The sequence below is a fragment of the Oncorhynchus keta genome, chromosome 14 (genome assembly GCF_023373465.1).
Source record: "Oncorhynchus keta strain PuntledgeMale-10-30-2019 chromosome 14, Oket_V2, whole genome shotgun sequence".
Lineage (NCBI taxonomy): Eukaryota > Metazoa > Chordata > Actinopteri > Salmoniformes > Salmonidae > Oncorhynchus > Oncorhynchus keta.
In genome coordinates this window covers 45,754,235-45,775,658 of record NC_068434.1, presented here as the reverse complement: position 1 = coordinate 45,775,658, position 21,424 = coordinate 45,754,235, and the positions used below count along the sequence as shown (strand labels likewise).

At 42.0% G+C, this 21,424-nt stretch overlaps 1 protein-coding gene across 1 annotated transcript in view; it reads right to left on the bottom strand.

Annotated features, from left to right (window-relative positions):
* The window catches only part of LOC118393514 (collagen alpha-1(XXVII) chain B), a 135,963-nt gene that overhangs the window by 31,494 nt on the left and 83,045 nt on the right, over window positions 1-21,424 (bottom strand). Inside the window, exons 14-24 of the mRNA XM_052461826.1 lie at window positions 16,264-16,308; window positions 15,320-15,373; window positions 15,121-15,165; window positions 14,568-14,621; window positions 14,397-14,450; window positions 13,224-13,277; window positions 8,705-8,758; window positions 7,199-7,252; window positions 6,956-7,000; window positions 857-904; window positions 289-333 (exon numbers count right to left, since the gene is read on the bottom strand). Of these exons, the coding sequence (XP_052317786.1) occupies window positions 289-333; window positions 857-904; window positions 6,956-7,000; window positions 7,199-7,252; window positions 8,705-8,758; window positions 13,224-13,277; window positions 14,397-14,450; window positions 14,568-14,621; window positions 15,121-15,165; window positions 15,320-15,373; window positions 16,264-16,308 (552 nt within the window). The remainder of the gene's footprint in view (window positions 1-288; window positions 334-856; window positions 905-6,955; window positions 7,001-7,198; window positions 7,253-8,704; window positions 8,759-13,223; window positions 13,278-14,396; window positions 14,451-14,567; window positions 14,622-15,120; window positions 15,166-15,319; window positions 15,374-16,263; window positions 16,309-21,424) is intronic.

The following is a 21,424-nucleotide window of genomic DNA, read 5'->3' as shown; positions in this document are numbered from 1 at the left end:
GAGAGAGAGAGACTCCGAGTACACAGTACACACACATAGTACACACACAGAGTACAGTAAACAAACACAGAGAGAGAGAGAGAGAGAGAGAGAGAGAGAGACTGCGAGTACACAGTACACACACACAGAGTAAAGTAAACAAACAGAGAGAGAGAGAGAGAGAGAGAGAGAGAGAGAGAGAGAGAGAGAGAGAGAGAGAGAGAGAGAGAGAGAGACTCCGAGTACACAGTACACACATGCAGAGTAAAGTAAAGAAACAGTGAGAGACAGAGAGAGAGAAGCCTTTACCCTCTCTCCAAGCTTTCCGACCTCTCCAGTTATTCCCGTCTCACCCTATAGCAGAAGACATAATTAGCATTTAATCAACAGATACATTTACATTACATTTACATTTAAGTCATTTAGCAGACGCTCTTATCCAGAGCGACTTACAAATTGGTGCATTCACCTTATGACATCCAGTGGAACAGCCACTTTACAATAGTGCATCTAAATCTTTTAGGGGGGGGGATTACTTATCCTATCCTAGGTATTCCTTAAAGAGGTGGGGTTTCAGGTGTCTCAGATTCAGACCTTTTTAAAGCTCAGATCAGCCAGAGAGAATGTGGTGAGAGGGCAGTTCACCAGGTAGTAGAAAATGTATGTCAAATTTACACAGTTAAATAAGACTTTACAGGTTGGGATAAAGAGAGACAGAAAGAGAGAAACAGGCCAAGAGAGACAAAGAGAAACAGGCAGAGAGAGCATGGGAGACCATGTTTAACGACAGATGACAGTGATAGTGATAGACTCAGGCGGATGGCGAGAGAGAGACACTCAGCCAGTTGAATGGTGCATCGTTTCAATAGGATCTGACCTTCAATCCTTCGGTTCCTGTTTCCCCGGGAATCCATGCCTTCCAGGTCTGCCCTGAACAGAAGACAAACATGAACCATAGTACAGTACTTCATCAGATTCAGAGTGATTAATAGTCACATGTACAGGGTTGCAGGTGTGATTGCAGGGTACAGTGAAAATCTTAGACTCCGAGTTCATGAAGGACTAATTTTAATCAAATAATGAAAATGGCAATAAGAAAAACAATCTAAATAGAAATAGCAGTATATACACATCATAACAACTGTTGCAGTGATGATTAAATACATGTCCATTGGGGGGAGGCAGAGTAGTGACTGTTAAGGGGGTGGGGGAGAAAATCCATATGGGGAGTAGTAGGGGGAGGGGCGAGCAGGTAGCTGACTAGTGGTGGCTATTCAGCAGCCTGATGGTCTGAGGGTATAAACTATTGGCCAGTCTTCCAGTTTTTTGCGATGATGCTCCTGTACTACCCGTGTCAGATTGATTGAAGTGGGGAGAACAGGGCATGGCTTGGGTAGCTGGGGTCCCTGATGATCTTCTTGGCCTTCCTGCAACACCTGGTGTTGTAGGTGTCCTGTAGGGCAGGCAGTGTGCACCCAATGGTGCGTTCGGCTGCAAGCATCACACTCTGAAGCGCATTGCGGTTCACAGTGGTGGAGTTGCCACCCTAGGCTGTGATGCAGCCTAACAGTATGCTCTCGATGGTGCTCCTGTAGAACACTGAGGGCCCTCAGGGACAGGCTGAATTTCTTCAGAATCCTGAGTTTGAGGAGTCGCTGTCGTAACTTCTTCACCACGGTGTCCATGTGGTTACATAATTAATTGTAACGATGTGCGCTGAGAGTCGGGAAGCAAGTTCAAGGAGTGAGTTTTAATAAAATAAACAGAACATAATACAAACAAGAAACACTAACAGCACATGGACATGAATCTTAAACAAAAACAATGACACCTGGGGAAGGAACCAAAGAGAGTGACATATATAATGCAGGTAATCAAGGAGGTGATGCTGTCCAGGTGAGTCTGATGATTCGCAGGTGCGCATAACGATGGTGACAGGTGTGCGGCCGGTCACCTCTGCTTCTACGACCGGTCGCCTCCACTTAGACAGACACCTAACAAACCGGCTGAGGCGTGAGGGCCTGATGAGCCACCTGAGATCTCCCCGGTTGCTTCAGTCAAGGCACGGGAACCTGTTCACCAACGGAGGCATGGGAGCCTATCGAGCCAGCTGAGGCATGGGAGCCTATCGTGCCAGCTGAGGTATGGAAACCCGTCGAGCCAGTTGAGGCAGGGGAACCCAACAAACCAGCCGAGGCCACCCAGGTAGCTCCGGTTCGGACACCCGGATCCGATATCACCTCCAAAAAACAAAACAATCTAATAAAAATCACCCCCTGACGCTTCCGTTTGGTGATGTGTCATTCTGTAACGATGTGCACGGAGAGTCGGGAAGCAAGTTCAGGGAGTGAGCGTTTTAATAAAATAAACAGAACCAAAGGGAGTGACATACAGTTGAAGTCGAAAGTTTACATACACTTAGGTTGGAGTCATTAAAACTGTTTTTTCAACCACTTCAAAAATGTATTGTTAACTAACTATCGTTTTGGCAAGTCAGTTAGGACATCTACTTAGTGCATTAACACAATAAATTTTTCCAACAATTGTTTAGACCTTCACAAGTCTGGTTCATCCTTCGGAGCAATTTCCAAACACCTGAAGGTACCATGTTCATCTGTACAAACAATAGTACGAAAGTATAAACGCCATGGGACCATGCAGCCGTCAAACCGCTCAGGAAGGAGACGCGTCTCTTTGAGATGAATTTACTTTGGTGCGAAAAGTGCAAACCAATCCCAGAACAACAGCAAAGGACATTGTGAAGATGCTGGAGGAAACAAGTACAAAATTAGCTATATTCACAGTCAAACGAGTCCTATATTGACAGAACCTGAAAGGCCGCTCAGCAAGGAAGAAGCCACTGCTCCAAAACCACCATAAAAAAAAGCCAGACTACGGTTTGCAACTACACATGGGGACAAAGATCATACTTTTTGGAGAAATGTCCTCTGGTCTGATGAAACAAAAATAGAACTGTCTTGCCATAATGACCATCATTATGTTTGGAGGAAAAAGGGGGAGGCTTCCAAGCCGAAGAACACCATCCCAACCGTGAAGCAAGGGGGTGGCAGCATCATGTTGTGGGGGTGTTTTGCTGCAGGAGGGACTGGTGCACTTCACAAAATAGATGGCATCATGAGGCAGGACAATTATGTGGATATATTGAAGCAACATCTGAAGACATCAGTCAGGAAGTTAAAGCTTGGTCGCAAATGGGTCTTCCAAATGAACAATGACCCCAAGCATACTTGCAAGCAAAGTTGTGGCAAAATGGCTTTAGGAAAACAAAGTCAAGGTATTGGAGTGGCCATCACAAAGCCCTGACCTCAATCCCATAGAAAATTTGTGGGCAGAACTGTGTGTGCGAAACCTGACTCAGTTACACCAGCTCTGTCAGGAGGAATGGGACAAAATTCACACAACTTATTGTGGGAAGGTTATTGAAGGCTACCCTAAACATTTGACACAAGTTAAACCATTTAAAGGCAATGCTACCAAATACTAATTGAGTGTATGTAAAGCTCTGACCCACTGGGAATGAAAGAAATAAAAGCTGAAATAAATAATTCTCTCTACTATTATTCTGACATTTCACATTCTTAAAATAAAGTGGTGATCCTAACTGACCTAAGACAGGGAATTTTTACTAGGATTAAATGTCAGGAATTGTGAAAAACTGAGTTTAAATGTATTTGGCTAAGGTGTATGTAAACTTCCGACTTCAACTGTATATGGGGCAGGTAATAAAGGAGGTGATGCATTCCAGGTGAGTCTGATGACGCGCAGTTGCGCGTAATGATGGTGACTGGTGTGCGCCATAATGAGGAGCCTGGTGACCTAGAGGCCGGAGAGGGAGCACACGTGACATTAATCTTCTCTGAGATATGTACGCCATGGCGGCCCCGTTGTTGAGGATGCGGGCGTGTCCAGCCTGGTTCCTCCCGAAATCCACAATTAGCTCCTTTGTTTTGCTAACATTGAGGGAGAGTTTACTTGGCACCACACCGTCAGAGTGCCTGGCTCCTCCTTGTATGCTGCCTCGTCGTTGTTGGTAATCAGGCCTACTACCGCTGTGTTGTAAGTAGAACAACAGTATTGTACCTTACAGTCACTACTACCAAATCTACATTACTACACATACTACGGTAAGTAGAACCTAGATTCAAGACTTGATGTGTGTCTGTATTGATATTTGCAAATGAGGAAGTTTGCAATGATACTTTCATACACCTCCATTGTGTGTCCAAGACGTGTCCCCCCTATGGACTAATTTGTATTCTGTCTTATCTTCCTGAAACCAGTGAGTGACATGATTAATGTCTTTATTATTTAGAATGAGTGATAAGAAAAACATTCCAAAAAGTTATTAAGAGCGCCAACAAAGCACTCAACTTTTACACAGAATTTGGTGGAATATCTTCCGCTTATTGTCGAAGTTTTAACGTGCAAAAAAATCTGTGATACTTTTGTATGGTTTTTGCTAAAGGCTTTTTCCTGGCCGAGAATAGAAACGTCCCTATCCCACTCTATATTTTTCAATGACTCATAAACAATTCAGCATCAAAGTTCCCTAATGCGTTACAGTATTAAAGGCCCAATGATGAACATTTTTATATTAATATGAAATCATTTCTGGGTAACAAATAAGTACTTTACTAACTAGGTTTCTTTCCATCCACAGTTTTTATGAGAGTAAAGTCATACCGCATAAAAATAAAATAAAAATCTCGACAGCTGTGATGGAAACAGGAACTTTGGATACTTTTTCAGAAATGCCAACAGATAATTTATTAGTTTGACACGGTGGGATCTGTTAGTGTCTGTTAATTAAATGTATCATGCGATAAATGGTGATGGAAAAACCTTTATGATGTTTATTATATCAATATTTGCACATGTCACTGTAAACTTGGAGTCACACAATGGTATGGTGTGTCATCCTGCCACCATGACTTGGGAAACAATGCAATTTACTGTATTGGGCTAGAGATGTAAGTAATGATGAACTTCACAGGGTGGTGAAACTGCACGGTGATGAGCTTGATGCTCCGGGGGTCTTATTCTGGTGACATGATGGTCAATGCTTGACTACTGTATGACAAAAAATAAAAACATTCTTGCACTTGTCCATTCTAATCTCATCATGTATACTAGCCGCCTGCACTGTATCTGCAAACTGCTGGCTGGAGCGCAGGTGCCAAGACCAGAGTCGGCACATTTGCTATTTAAAGCAACAGTTTTTCTGACAAAACTATTGGTAGTGTTGAAAATGCGATGGAAACACATTTGAATTTCAGATTTTTTTTTTTTTAAACAAAAGCGAAAAAGAAAATGTTGTGTTCACTACCTCATTGCACACAGTTTGGTGGAAACACAGCACTGGTGGGAAAATGCAAATGTTTTCTTAATGCAGATTTTAGAATATTCTGAAAATCTGTCGACAATTGTATGGAAACCTAGCTACTTTTTTTTTTTTTTTACCAAAATACTACTTCTCAAGCAAGAACTTTGCCTAGGACTGTCTGGGAGTGGTCTGAGTGGGGAGGAGAAATTGGCAGAGAGGTTTGGAATTGGCCTATTAACCAATTTCCTGCATGTTGATGTCACCATGGAAAGCCAAACCCTCTGTGCATGCAAACCTGCTGATTAGAAAGTCTTGTATTGCATTTTCAACCAGCAATTATCAGGACATAACACGGATCACATTTCTTCACACTGTTACAGTCTTAGTTTCATCAGCTGTTATGATATTTAAACACAGGAAAACGTCATTTTGACTGCACTGGGCCTTTAAACTATAATTGGATCAAATGTGTTATGTGTTATATTGAATCAGTATATTCAGTTCGTTGTGGTTTCCATCTTTTGGAGATGGCAGTTTAGAATCCTCTGTTATTTAATGTGCTTAGTCAGATGTATGAACTTCGGGTGACTCCAGATTAACTCTCTATTCAGGTTATGATGGATGCAAATTGGATGTCTCTGCAGGAAGATGCAGTACGGTGGAATCCAAGGCTACTGTCTACATCCCAAATGGAACCCTATTCCCTATATAGTGCACTATTTTTGACCAGGGCCACTAGACCCCTGGTCAAAAGTAGTGCACTTTATAGGGAATAGGGTGCCATTTGGGATGAATACACTAACTGACACAATCAGAGGTTTGGCTTTCAGACCTAGCTTAATGGATCTAGGAGAAGAGAAAGAGAGAGTCTATCCTCATAGATATCCAGATGTTTATGATTATTTAGAGTAAGGAATGGGAAATCTATCTGTCTACGTTGGAGGAGTTTGACTTAACAAGCTCACAAAATATTAGGCAAGAGAGATCGAAGAGTTATCATTTCACAACAGCCATTCCAACTGACGTTTTTTTAAATAAAATGTTCAGTATTTTAATGAGGCTTGACATTTACTATCAGTGTTTAGCAAAATGGCAGCGTTCCAAAAGCAACAACTTTAAAAATGAATGCAGGAAGCAGACATTTGGACAGTTTCTTATTTCAAAGAAATAATAATTCTCTAACTGGGATAGCTGACTAGGTGCATAAATGAGTGACTTTATTTTCATTGGTTTAAAACCATAAAGCTTTGTTTTTTATAATCCCATCTCTTCCAATGGTGTTGTTTTTGTATCAGAGATGAGCACCATGTGGTGGTAGCACAGCAATTTTACTGACCAAACCGTTGCCACAAATGCACAATAAGCGTTGAGCCATCTATCAAAATAGATTTTCTGCACAATAGACTGACAGCTAGCCAAGTGCTGCTGGTATGTAGCTAACCAGATCATAGTGATTCAGCTGGATTTAAACACGGACTGCAGCAAATTGCCTCCCACTCTGAAGTTACATTGTTATGAAACATGCTTTTTGATGGTGGAGATGAACATTTGGGTGTTTTCATGTGCTGAGTGATCCATATTGTGTTTTCTGACTTCCTTGTTTTGGTTCTGAGCTGTCCAATTAGCACTCACCTCTGGTCCTGTTGACCCAGGTGGTCCCAGTGGCCCCTCATCGCCCTGGAAAACAATATGGAGACAGAGGGTCAAGGCAGGGACAAAAGCACTATGCATAAAAAAAACACTTTGTATTTTCTCTGGCCTATGTGGCAATGCCAGATTTCTGTCTTATCTCTTACATACATTCTACATATATAGCCAAAGTAAGACTAAATCTTGACATGTTTAGTAAATACAGAACACTAAATACAATCCCACCTCTAGTCCAGCTGTTCCTCTAGGCCCTGGTAATCCTCTGTTCCCTGGCTTCCCCTGAGGAGAATGATACAGAATGTTAGATTGCATAAGGAACCCATGTTGCTATCCATGATGCACCACTGGCAGTAAAACAGGACTGGTCCCCAGCAGTCACCACAGTCCCCAGAAAAGGCCTCAAAGGTCCATGTGCCTGCTCTTTGCCACCCACCGTTATTTGTATTCACTAAAAACCAACTGACCCTCCCAGACCACTTCTCAACACTTGCTCATAGAAGTGCTTGATCCAGCCGACTACGCCAAATGAGGATGTTAACCTCTTAAAGCTAGTAGAATTGTCACTTTTGGATAAATAGCGTGACCAATTTCAACTTCCTGCTACTCATGCCAAGAATATAAGATATGCATATTATTCCTATATTTGGATGGAAAACACTCTGAAGTTTCTAAAACTGTTTTTATCATGTCTGTGAGTATAACAGAACCTATGTAGCAGGCAAAACCCAGAGGACTACCTGTTTAGATTTTTTATTTTTCCCCCCTCTCTGTTCCCTATATTGTCTTTGCCATTGGATATTTATTTAATAGGAACCTATTTTGAGTTCCTACCGCTTCCACTGGATGTCGCCAGTCGTTGGAATATGATTGAGGTTATTCCTTTGTGTTATGAAGAAGTAGGCCAACTCGGAACTGGGGACACTTTGTGAGTTGCGCAAGACGTGAAAAGCGGTGCTGGTTTCTTTTCTTTCCTGTATTGAATACAGATTGCCCCGTCTCCAATTTGATCGATTATTAACATTTAAAAATACCTAACGGTGAATTACAAAAGTAATTTGGTAAATATTACAAAATATATTGGTAAAGTTTATAGGCAACTTTTGAAATATTTTGTAGTGACGTTAAGTTTTTGTAAGCTGTTTTTTTAAATCAAACGCGCTTTATAAATGGACATTTTCGATATATATGGACGGAATTAATCGAACAAAAGGACCAATTGTGATGTTTATGGGACATATTGGAGTGCCAAGAAAAGAAGCTTGTCAAAGGTAATGCATATTTTATATTTTATTTCAGCGTTTTGTGTAGTGCTTGCTATGCTAGCTCCTTTGTTTACTGCTGGTGCAGATGGTGCAGGCTATCAAATAGCTTCTGATTCTTTATCCGAAAAGCATTTAAAAAATCTGACATGTTGGCTGGATTCACAACGAGTGTAGCTTTAATTGAGTATCTTACATGTGGGATTTAATGAAAGTTAGAATTTTATAGCATTGGGGCGGCAGCGTAGCCTAGTGGTTAGAGCGTTGGACTAGTAACCAGAAGGTTGCGAGTTGAAACCCCCGAGCTGACAAGGTACAAATCTGTCGTTCTGCCCCTGAACAGGAAGTTAACCCACTGTTCCCAGGTCGTCATTGAAAATAAGAATGTGTTCTTAACTGACTTGCCTGGTTAAATAAAGGTAAAATTAAAAATTAAAAAAGATATGCAGAAAGATAGTGCCAGTATACATACCTTTGGGCCTTCAGGGCCGTTGTGACCTGGTGGGCCGATGTCTCCTGGGAAACCCTGTGGACAACCAGAGAACAGGTTGAATATAATCCATTACTCACCTCGTACTAGACAAAGATTTTTTAATTAACGAGTTGGACACAAAGGATTTACTTCAGACACCAGACAAGGCCCAAATCCCCATCATTCTCATGAAGAAGAGACTGAGATATAGGAGTTATAGGTCGGGGTGCCTTGTAAGAATCCGAAGGCGAGTGGGTAACCCGCTTCTACCATCAGTCATATTAGCCAACGTGCAATCATTGGATAATAAACTGCATGAACTCCGATCAAGACTTTCCTACCAACGGAACATTAAAAACTGTTATATCTTATGTTTCACCGAATCGTGGCTGAACGACAACATGGATAACATACAGCTGGCTGGGTTTTCCGTGCATCGGCAATATAGAACAGCTGCCTCCAGTAAGACAAGGGGTGGTGGTTTGTGTCTATTTGTCAATAACAGCTGGTGTACAAAATCAAATATTAATGAAGTCTCAAGGTTTTGCTCGCCTGAGGTAGAGTATCTCATGATAAGCTGTAGGCCACACTATTTACCAAGATAGTTTTCATGTATATTTTTTGTTACCACCACAAACCGATGCTGGCACTAAGACCACACTCAACGAGCTGTATAAGGTCATAAACAAAAAATAAAATGCTAATCCAGAGGCGGCGCTACTAGTGGCCGGAGACTTTAATGCAGGGAAACTTAAATCAGTTTACCCTAATTTGTACCAGCATGTTACATGTGCAACCAGAGGAAAAATAATCTCTAGATCACCTTTACTCCACACACAGAGATGCGTACAAAGCTCTCCTTCGCCTTCCATTTGGCAAATCTGACCATAACTATATCCTCCTGATTCATGCTTACTAACTAAAACTAAAGCAGGAAGTACCAGTGACTCGCTCAATACGGAATTGGTCAAATGACGCAGATGCTAAGCTACAGGACTGTTTTGCTAGCACAGACTGGAATATGTTCTGGGATTGTTCCGATGGCATTGAGGAGAACACCACATCACTCACTGGCTTCATCAATAAGTGCATCAATGACATCATCCCCACAGTGAGCGTACGTACATACCCCAACCAGAAGCCATGGATTACAGGCAATATCCGCACGGAGCTGAAGGGCAGAGCTTCCGCTTTCAAGGAGCAGGACTCTAACCCAGAAGCTTATAAGAAATCCCGCTATGCCCTCCGACAAACAATTTACAGTGATTGATGAACGCTAGTCGGATGTGGCAGGGCTTGCAAACTATTACAGACTACAAACCCTGAGCTGCCCAGTGACACAAACAAGCCTTCCAGACGAGCTACATTGGCAAGTAAAAGTATGTGAACTCTTGGAATGACCTGGATTTCTGCATAAATTTTACATAAAATTTGATCTGATCTTCATCTAAGTCACAACAACAGACAAACACAGTGTGCTTAAACTAATAACACACAAATTATTGTATTTTTGTTGTCTATATTGAATACATAATTTAAACAATCACAGTATGGGTTGGAAAAATTATGTGAACCCCCTAGTCTAATGACTTCTCCAAAAGCTAACTGGAGTCAGGAGTCAACTAACCTGGAGTCGAACCAATAACACGAGATTGGAGATTTTGGTTAGAGCTGCCCTGCCCCATAAAAACCCTCACAAAATATGAGTTTGCAATTCACACGAAGCATTGCCTGATGTGAACCATGCCTCGAACAAAATAGATCTCAGAAGACCTAAGATTAAGAATTGTTGCCTTGCATAAAGCAGGAAAGGGTTACAAAAGTATCTCTAAATGTCAGTCCACGGTAAATCAAATTATCTATAAATGGAGAAATTTCAGCACTGTTGCTACTCTCCCTAGGAGTGGCCGTCCTGCAAAGATGACAGCAGAATGCTCAATGAGGTTAAGAAGAATCCTAGAGTGTCAGCTAAAGACTTACAGAAATCTCTGGAAGATGCTAACATCTCTGTTAACGAGACTACAAAACATAAAACACTAAACAAGAATGGTGTTCATGGGAGGACACCATGGAAGAAGCCACTGCTGTCCAAAAAAAAACATTGTTGCACGTCTGAAGTTCGCAAAAGAGCACATGGATGTTCCAGCGCTACTAGCAAAATATTCTGTGGACAGATTAAACTAAAGTGGTGGTGTTTGGAAGAAACATACAGCAGAATGTGTGGAGAGAACAAAAGGCAAACCACACCAACATCACAACCTCATCCCAACTGTAAAGTATGGTGGAGGGAGCATCATGGTTTGGGGCTGCCTTGCTGCCTCAGGGCCTGTGGACAGCTTGCTATCATCGATGGAAAAGGAATTCCCAAGTTTATCAAGACATTTTGCAGAAGAATGTAAGACTGTCTGTCTGCCAATTGAAGCGCAACAGAAGTTAGGTGATGCAACAGGACAACAGCCCAAAAGACAGAAGTAAATCAACAACAGAATGGCTTGAGTATAATAAAATACGCCTTCTGGAGTGGCCCAGTCAGTCCTGACCTCAACCCGACTGAGATTCTGTGGCATGACCTCGAGAGTGGTTCACACCAGACATCCCAAGAATATTGTGGAACTGAAACAGTTTTGTGAAGAAGAATGGTCCAAAATCCCTACTGACCGTTGTGCAGGTCTGATCCGCAAATACAGAAAATGTTTGGCTGAGGTTTTTGCTGCCAAAGGAGGGTCAACATTTTATTAAATACAAGGGGTTCACATACTTTTTCCAACCTGCACTGTGAATGTTTACACAGTGTGTTGAATAAAGACATGAAAAAATTATTGTTTGTGTGTTATTAGTTTAAGCAGACTGTGTTTGTCTACTGTTGTCACTTAGATGAAGATCAGATAAAATGTTATGACCAATTTATGCAGAAATCCAGGTAATTCTCAAGGGTTCACATAATTTTTCTTCCCAATGTAAATTCCTTCTATGGTTGCTTTGTGGCAAGCAACATTGAAGCATGCTTGAGAGCATCAGCTGTTACAGACGACTGTGTGATCATGCTCTGCGTAGTCGATGTGATTAAGACATTTAAACAGGTCAAAATTCACAACGCGGCAGGGCCAAATGGATTACCAGGACATGTACTCCAGGACATGACCAACTGGCAAGTGTCTTCACTGACATTTTAAACCAGTCCCTGAATCTGTAATGCCAACATGTTTCAAGCAGTCACTGTGCCCAAGAACACCAAGGTAACCTGCCGAATTGACTTCCGACACATAGAACTCACGTCTGTAGTCATGAAGCGCTTTGAAAGGCTGGTCATGACTCATATCAACACCATTAACCCAAAAACCTTAGACCCACTCCAATTTGCATAGCGGCCCAACATATCCACAGATGACGCAATCTCTATTGCACTCCACTCTGCCCTTTCCCACCTGGACAAAAGGAACACCTACGTGAGAATGCTATTCATTGACTACAGCTCAGCGTTCAACACCATAGTGCCCTCAAAGCTCATCACTAACCTAAAGACTCTGGGACTAAATGCCTCCCTCTGCAACTAGATCTTGGTCTTCCTGATGGGCCACCTCCAGGTGGTAAGGGTAGGTAACAACACAGCTGCCACATTGATCCTCAACACGGGGGCCCCTCAGGGGTGCGTGCTCAGTCCCCTCCTGCACTCCCTGTTCACCCATGGCTGCATGGCCAAGCACAACTTCAACACCATCATAAAGTTTGCCGTCAACACAACAATGGGAGGCCTGATCACCGACAACGATGAGAAAGACTGTAAGGAGGAGACCTGGCAGTGTGGTGCCAGGATAACAACCTCTCCCTCAATGTGATCAAGACAAAGGAGATGATTGTGGACTACAGAAAAAAGAGGACCGAGCACGCCCCCATTCTCATCCACAGGGCTGTAGTGGATGAGCAGGTTGAGGTCCATCCAGGACCTCTATACAGGCGGTGCCAGAGGAAGGCCCTAAAAATTTCCAAAGATTCTAGCCACACTAATTATAGACTGTTCTATCTGCTACCACACAGGAAGCGGTACCGGTGTGCCAAGTCTAGGTCCAAAAGGCTTCTTAACAGCTTCTACCCGAAATCCATAAGACTCCTGAACAGCTAAGCAAATACCACCACCCCATTTTTACACTGGTGCTCCTCTTTGTTTATTACCTACTTATGGTCACTTTACCTCTACATATGTACATATTAACTTGACTAACCTGTTTCTCTGTACCGGTACTCCCTTTATATAGCCTCAATATGTTTTTAAAAAAAATTGTTGCTCTTTAATTATTTGCTCTTTAATTATTTGTCATTTTTTTATCGTTTACTTCAGTTTATTTAGTAAATACTTTCTTAACACCTATTTTTTTATTAACTGCCTCGTTGGTTAAGGGCTTGTGGGTAAGCATTTCACTGTAAGGTCTATCTATACCTGCTGTATTTGGGGCATGTGACAAATCACTTTTGATTTGATATAGCTCATGTGTAATCTTTCCACCCACACACAAATCCTTACCTCTTGGCCAGGAGGGCCAGGTATACCATCAGGTCCTTGGTCACCGGTCACCCCCTAGGGGAGAGATTTCAAAAGTGATAACCTAGTAGTATACTTTACATAGTCCCAGGTACACAGATAGGTCTCTATTTAATGTTATTCAAAGTTAAAAGTTAAATGAAAACATTGTAACTTGAAGAGTTTTCACAATGTATCTGATGTTTGCATAATGTACGTTGTGTGGAAAATGTCCAGATCAAAGATAATGTTTTTTGTAAAGATTAAATGTGAAGTTAGTTGTCTAAATTGGATCTGAGTAAAATATAGACCTTGCCTCGTAACTAGTTACGCCCAGAGAACCACCCGGTTATTCTCTCCAAGGAATCATGTGTCTACACTGCTTTCATTCCCACACAGGAACCACCTATATGGCTGATTAGCCATCATCAGAAGACCCCTCTTTCAGAACAAGGGAGAGGAACCAGACCACTAAGAGAAAGGACACTACCATTGTGTGGACAATCAGAGTTACACCCGGTAACATAGAAGTGTCACCATCAGTGGAGAAGTTATAACTCGGTCCACGAGGAGATACCCCGTCGGAGACCTTTGACACATAATTACATCATTATATTCTGACCCATAAGAGCGGCAGTTCGGGGCAAGGTTAGGGTTAAACTAAGCATAGTTTACAAATGTACCTAAGTGTGCTTTTCTCTCATGCACTCTCTTGTTTGAAATCCCCATTTTGTGTAACAAGTGTCATATTGTGTTGGCCTTCTAGGGACCTGTTTCTTTGTAGTACGTTTTAATCAATAGCCTAGACTGTGTGTATGTGTATCTTATTTATCATTTTAGCTTGTTAGTAAATAAATAATCTTCTCAATTGTTGTGGTACGGATTTATTTAGTTGGACTCAGGTTTGTGCAGATTCCCAGATTATGCGACATTCAGAATGAGACTGTAGAGGAAATTAATTCATTAGTAACCGATTAGTAATCGATATTCTGATATTCGTTGAGTTAATTTGGGAAATAGAATCTCAATAAAGCCAAACTTTTCCATGGTGCCCCAGGTTATTGAGTTAATAATTACCTGATTCATTTAATCACGTAATTATGAACAGTTAATCATTCGATCAACAGCAGTCATCACATTAATCAATCCAACGCCACGACAGGTTAATGGACTCACCTGTTGCCCTGGTTTCCCTTGAACACCTAGCAACCCAGGTGAACCCTGGATACCCTGTAAAACAATGAGAGCACTTCTGTGAAAAGAAGTTATCCACAGTTAAAACCCAGACACAAAGACTCAGACGACAAACATCAGCACCATCTGTCAGGTGGTAGCGGAGTGAAATACCTTGTCACCTTGGAATCCATTCTCTCCTTGCTCCCCTGGAAGACCAACTTCACCCTGAAGAATGAGAGGTTAGAAGGTTAAGAATACACTAACAAATGTACACTCTAAATCCTCATCTCTATTGATGAGTACTATAGCCAGCTGTGGGCATGAGGCAGATCCAGTATGCCCAGTAGGCAGCTCTAGGGATGTCATCTGGTGACCTGTCGAGTGCAGATCTGCCATTGTTATACACGTGCTGTGCTCAGCAAATATGTGCATTTTTACTAAGAAAAGCACACATTTCTCAGTAGCTTATACATATATGTGATACATGGAGCACATAGTAAGCCCAAGCTCTAAATATAGCAATGATTGATGATGAGTATCATCTTGTAGGCTTCGGAAAGTCTTTAAACTGTTCCTGAATCAGATTTCTAGAGATGTCTGTAGTTTTACCACATGTAACCTCCTCCCCAGAGAGCCAGCTAGTGGACGAGACTATTTGGCATGCATAACTTGATCTGATGGTTTATTTACGTACAGTAGGCTAATAATGAGGTATTCAGATCACCTTATCACCTTTCAGTCCTGGTTCTCCTGGATTTCCTGGTACCCCCTGAAATTGAACCAATCACTGATGAGCAAACAGGCCTGGTGTTGCGCCGAGAGAAACCCCTCTTGAGATTATGACACCTCCTGCATTGTATTACATTTACAACATTTTGTAACAGCATGTACAGTAGACGTGAGTAAAGCAGTAGGTCAGTTACCTTGAGTCCACATGGTCCTGGCAAACCCATCATCCCTAAAGGACCCATGTCTCCCTGCCACCAACAACACACAGAACACACACTTAGAACACTGTAGACGGAAATGCAGACCTACAGCTGTAGGACAATTATGTCATGCACATTCCTAACATATGCATACAGTAGTTAAGTTGAATGACAGAGCAAGAGTATATGGCAAGATTTGGGACTTATATTTATCTGTTTATCATCAACAAGACAAATTATAAACTGGGTGGTTCGAGCCTTGCAATGCTGACAGTCGTGGTATATCAGACCGTATACCACGGGTATGACACAACAGTCATTTTTACTGGTCTAATTACGTTGGTAACCAGTTTATAATAGCAATAAGGCATCCCTGGGGTTTGTGTTATATGGCCAATATACCATGGCTAACGTCTGTATCCAAGCGGTCCGCGTTGCATCGTGCAAATGAACAGCCCTTAGCTGTGGTATATTGGCCATATATCGCACCCCCTCAGGCCTTATTGCTTAATTATAAACAGGCATCCCCAAACCAATCAGTGTCCTCGAGAGTGCAGTGGAGCAGAGAGTGACGGTGCACAATTAGAAAAAAAAGTGCTATCTAGAAGCACAGAGGGTTTTACATGGAACCACGAAATGTTCTACCTGGAACCAAAAAAAGGGTTCTACCTGGAACCAAAAATGTTCTACCTGTAAAGAAAAAAGGGTTCTCCTATGGGGACAGCCGAAGAACCCTTTTTAGCACCTTTTTTTCTAAGAGTGTGCACCTTCACTCTCTGCTCCACTGCACTCTCTAGGACACTCTGCATGTAGAACAGAGGGTTCTACATGGAACCCAAAAGGTTCTGCCTGTAAAGAAAAAAGGGTTATCCTATGGGGACAGTTTTGGAACACTTTAATTCTAAGAGTGCACATGTCACATGGCTTTTTATACTCACAATGAGCCCGGGCACTCCATTAGGACCAGGGGCTCCCAGCTCGCCCTGAGAGAGAGAGAGAGAGAGAGAGAGAGAGAGAGAGAGAGAGAGAGAGAGAGAGAGAGAGAGAATTTCTCTCTAAGGTTATAGGCTCTATTCTAAACAAACACAGGCAGAAGAGAGGCACAGTGTTCCTTACGCTTCTGGTAGAAGGAAGGGGATAGACCCTAGCTCTCTGAATGTGTGTTTTGGTGTGTGTTGCCCCCCCCCCCCTGTCTGTGTAATCTCCAGCTCCCATCTCGCGGGTCAGGGCAGGCTGATGAAAGGGGGGCTGGCGCGACACACAGAGAAGGGCTTGTTGTCCCCGGTAACTACCCCACTGCTACGTGTCATGCCCACATCCTCTCCAGGTAGAGAGAGAGAGAGGGAGATACTTGATCTGTGAACTGAAATAAAAAGAAAGCTGAGCAAGCTTGGAAAGAGCTAGTAAAGATATCAGCAATAGAAAATCTAAATGGAGATTATATACCATACAGATGTCTGCTCTCTTAAAGGCAAATGAAACATGTTAAAAGTAAAGTAAGGAGGACCTTGGTGGCAGACTTCTCAATACTACAGGGGAAGAAAACCACAATAAATCTCTTATTTCAAACTGAGAGCCCCTCAGCCTGGCACCCTGTTGTGCATGAAATACCCAAAACATTGAAAAGATAACAATTAATGAGGACAAATTAATGAGGACAAACTGCCCCTGCCTCACCGTTAACGTTAATCATATCGGCACCATCATGGTCCAGGGAAAACAGCCTGAGGAAATTCCAGGAAGACTTATAGTCCCTAAGAGAAGAAGCAAAGGAGCAAGCAGCCTCTCCACAGATCACAATCCAGGAGAAGACAACCCCTCCAAGCCCTGACAGCAGACTCGTCTCTCTAAGACTCTCCTCCGACATCAAATCTTTCAGAAAGTCTATCTGTTCTAGAAAGAGACTTTTCTGAGTTCAGGGAGAAATCATTGACCTGCCAGAGCAGAAGCAGCCAAGAGCCCGACAGAGGAAGACACCAGCCTGGTGACTCAGGGGAAACAGCAGCCCAGTGACATCAGGGAGCAACAGTTAGCCACTAGAGAACTGGAGGAGGACAACCAGGCCCTCGGGATGTAAGTGCGTCGCCTGAGAGAGATGCTGGCCACCACTGTCGATCACAGCCACCTGCAAGGCCTGCAGAGAGAGCTAGAGGAGCTGGAGGAAGAGGTCATCAGGCACCAGCCCGGCCACACTGCCAGGAAAGAGTCATCAAGCTCTGGTGCCCCACCACATACACTGCCATGGAGTTGCTCTCAGAGGAGAGTCTGAAAGAGGCAGAACACATCCATATTTACTCCAGGACAAACAACGTGACAGCATGCAAGGACAACCTGGACAGAGCTCTGAGCCAAGTGGCTACCAAAGATTTTGCTTCAGTCAGAATCATCCGTGAGTCATCGACACCATCAACACAGAGGTATCACAGGCCTGTTCCCCTCTGACAAAGGTGCATCTGGTGCATCACTAGGACATTCAACCTCATCACTTCTATGACCATGTGCACCTCAGCAAGAACAGAGTCAGGCTCTTCGCAAAAGCCCTGAAAGACACTGCTGGGAACAGGTCCCCCTCCAATACCCACACGAAGCCCAGAGACTCTAATCAGCACTACAAGAGTCCCAGGGCCCCAAACTACAGGGAGCCCAAATTCCCACTGGCCCCAGTCACCATGCTGCCCATCCTGGTCCTCAACTCCATATTAATGCCCATTATTTTTGTATGAGATATTAGCGAGCTGTACACATATTTATGGTCATGTAGTGTATATACCCTCCACACCTTTGTCCCAAAAAATGCCCACCGAACTCACAAAGGAAAAACATTTGCCTGTTTTATAGACTTTCAAACAGCCTTTGATTCCATATGGCATGAAGGTATGTTCTTATAACTAATTCAAAGTGGTTTAGGAGGCAAGGTATATGATATTATTGATGTGATCTATAAGGAAAACCAATGTTGTATAAAGTTGTCAAAAAAATAAAACTATTCTTTGGTCAGGACAGAGGAGTTAGACAAGGTTGCAATATTAGTCAAACTGTATTCAATATTTATATAAAGGAACTGACTACGATATTAGAACAATCTACATCTCTGGGACACCCTCAAATTAAAGTTGATTTTATATGCTGATTTATATGCTGACAAAATTATTACAAAATATATTTTCCCACAATTATATTACTCCTGTCTGAACAGACATAAATAAAACCATTAAAAATACTACACCAGCGAACATTATTTACTGTAGCCACAGAGGATAAATAGCTTCTACAATATTGCTGTGGTTTAAGGTATATTACAAGCACTTACAGTCGTGAAGGCAGCAATTTGGGCAGTAAGCGGGACAAATATCTACTGAACAAAAAATATAAACGCAACATGCAACAATTTCAAAGATTTTACCGAGTGACAGTTCATATAAGGAAATCAGTCAATTGAAAAATACAGTAAATTCATGAGGCCCTAATCTATGGATTTCACATGACTGGGAATACAGATATGTATCTGTTGGCCACAGATACCTTAAAAAAAGATGTAGGCCGTGGATAAAAAAAAACAGTCAGTATCTGGTGTGACCACCATTTGCCTCATGCAATGCGACACGTTTCCTTCGAATAACGTTGATTGTGGCCTGTGGAATGTTGTCCCATTCCTCTTCAATGGCTGTGCAAAGTTGCTGGATATTGGTGGGAACTGAAACACGCCATCGTACACATCAATCATTTGAGCAAATTGACATGTCTGGTGAGTAATGCAGGCCATGGAAGAACTGGGACATTTTCAACTTCCTGGAACTCTGTACAGACCCTTGCGACGTGGGGCTGTGCATTATCATGCTGAAACATGAGGTGATGGCGGCGGACGAATGGCACAACAATGGGCCTCAGGATCTTGTCACGGTATCTCTGTGCATTCAAATTGCCATTGATAAAATGCAATTGTGTTTGTCTGTAGTTTATGCCTGCCCATACCATAACCCCACCACCACCTTTGGGCACTCTGTTCACAACGTTGACATAACCTCTTGCTCACATGATGCCATTCTCGTGGTCTGCAGTTGTGAGGCCGGTTGGACATACTGCCAAATTCTCGAAAACGTCATTGTAGTCAGTTTATGGTAGAGAAATGAATATTCAATTCTCTGGCAACAGCTCTGGTGGACATTCCTACAGTCAGCATGTCAATTGCACACTCCCTCGAAACTTGAGACATCTTTGGCATTGTGTTGTGTGACAAGGTGTAATGATCATGCTGCTTAATCAGCTTCTTGATATGCCACACCTGTCAGGTGGCTGGATTATCTTGGCAAAGGAGAAATGCTTACTAACAGGGAAGTAAACAAATTTGTACCAAATATTTGAGAGAAATAAGCTTTTTGTGTGAATGGAACATTTCTGGGGTCTTCTATTACAGCTCATGAAACATGGGACCAACACTTTACATTTTTGTTCAGTGTAAAATAGCTTGTAAAACACTGTGCTTCTAAACCTGCATTGCTTGCTGTTTGGGGTTTTAGGCTGCATTTCTGTACTGCACTCTGAGATATCAGCTGATGTACGAAGGGCTATATAAATACATTTGATTTGATTTGTTGCAATGTGGCCATAGACATATAATCCATAGAAGGATTTTGGAACCTCTAACCTTTGCACTCTGACTGGTAAACTCAGTGGTACACTAGCGATGGCTGCCAGTCCTGACGTGAATGGGAACTGCCATCTATGGATTATATTTATTTGTTTTGTTGCGGCTGTCAATCTGTCAAATGCCTACTGCTGAAAAGAAAAGACCAATCTGTCCGTAAAAGCCAACAACTTTTTTCAAAATTTTTGAGTGATTCTGAGCGAACAGCACTGTTTTTAAAAGTAGCTTATCTTGAGATGGCTATTGGCACAAGTGCATCAGCCATCACCGGTGATTAGCCTAGGATTCATCATTGGGTGAGTCAGTGTCACTGGAAAGTTTATTTTGTAGCCTACCGTGGCCTGTATATGTGTATATATGTGTGTGTGTGTGTGTGTGTGTGTGTGTGTGTGTGTGTGTGTTATGTATGTGTATATATATAAATATACATATGTATATGTATTTGTGTGTGTGTGTGTGACCCGTTCCAGGAAGCTAGAAATGTGTCACGCGTCACTACTTCACAGGAGAGGCATTTGAATGTAAATATATATTTATTTTATCAAAATGTGTGTTTTTTGGCCTTGTGTTATTTATTATTAAAAGTCACTCCCTGAACTTGCTTCCCAACTCCCAGCGTATACTTTACAACAAAGAAGTTTTGAACAAGCTATATTTCAGAAATTACCAAGAAAGGTGTCACGCCCTGACCATAGAGAGACCTTGTTTCTGATGGTGTAGTAGGTCAGGGCATGACTAGGGGCCATTCTATCTTATAATTTCTATGTTGTGTTCTAGTTTATATTTTCTATGTTAGTGTTTTGTATGATTCCCAATTAGAGCCTGTTGGTAATCGTTGTCTCTAATTGGGGATCATATTTAAGTAGATATTTTTCCCACCTGTGTTTGTGGGATATTGTTTTGTGTTTGTGCATGTGCACCACGTAGTCACGTTTCGTTGTTCGTTTGTTGATATATTTTGTTTTGCTTAAGTTTCACTTTGGAATAAAGATGTGGAATTCCAATCACGCTGCATCTCTCCACACAAATGTGACAAAAGGCTAGTGCCTACCATACCCAACAAATGACAGCAATAGGCTAATTATATTTATTTTACAACAGGCCTACTTAACTATCTTAAACTAAATACGGAAAACACAATTCAAAAGACAGATCAAACTTAATTTAGCAAACGGAATGAAACAAAACAGGTTCTGCATAGGCTGTTTAAAGAACTGGTTTAGATTTGTTTTTAAATAGGCTTACAATAATATCAATGATATACAATTTAATCATGATAAAACAAATTATTATAAATATGAAAACATTTATAAATTAAGTTCCAAAATTGCATCCTACATGAAGAGTTGCGTATGTGGCCATCATGTAAATGACATAAACTGCATGAAATGTGTTTATGAAAAGCCTATTTATTTCCACATCTTGCAAAAAAAATTCTGGTGACCCGAAGCAAC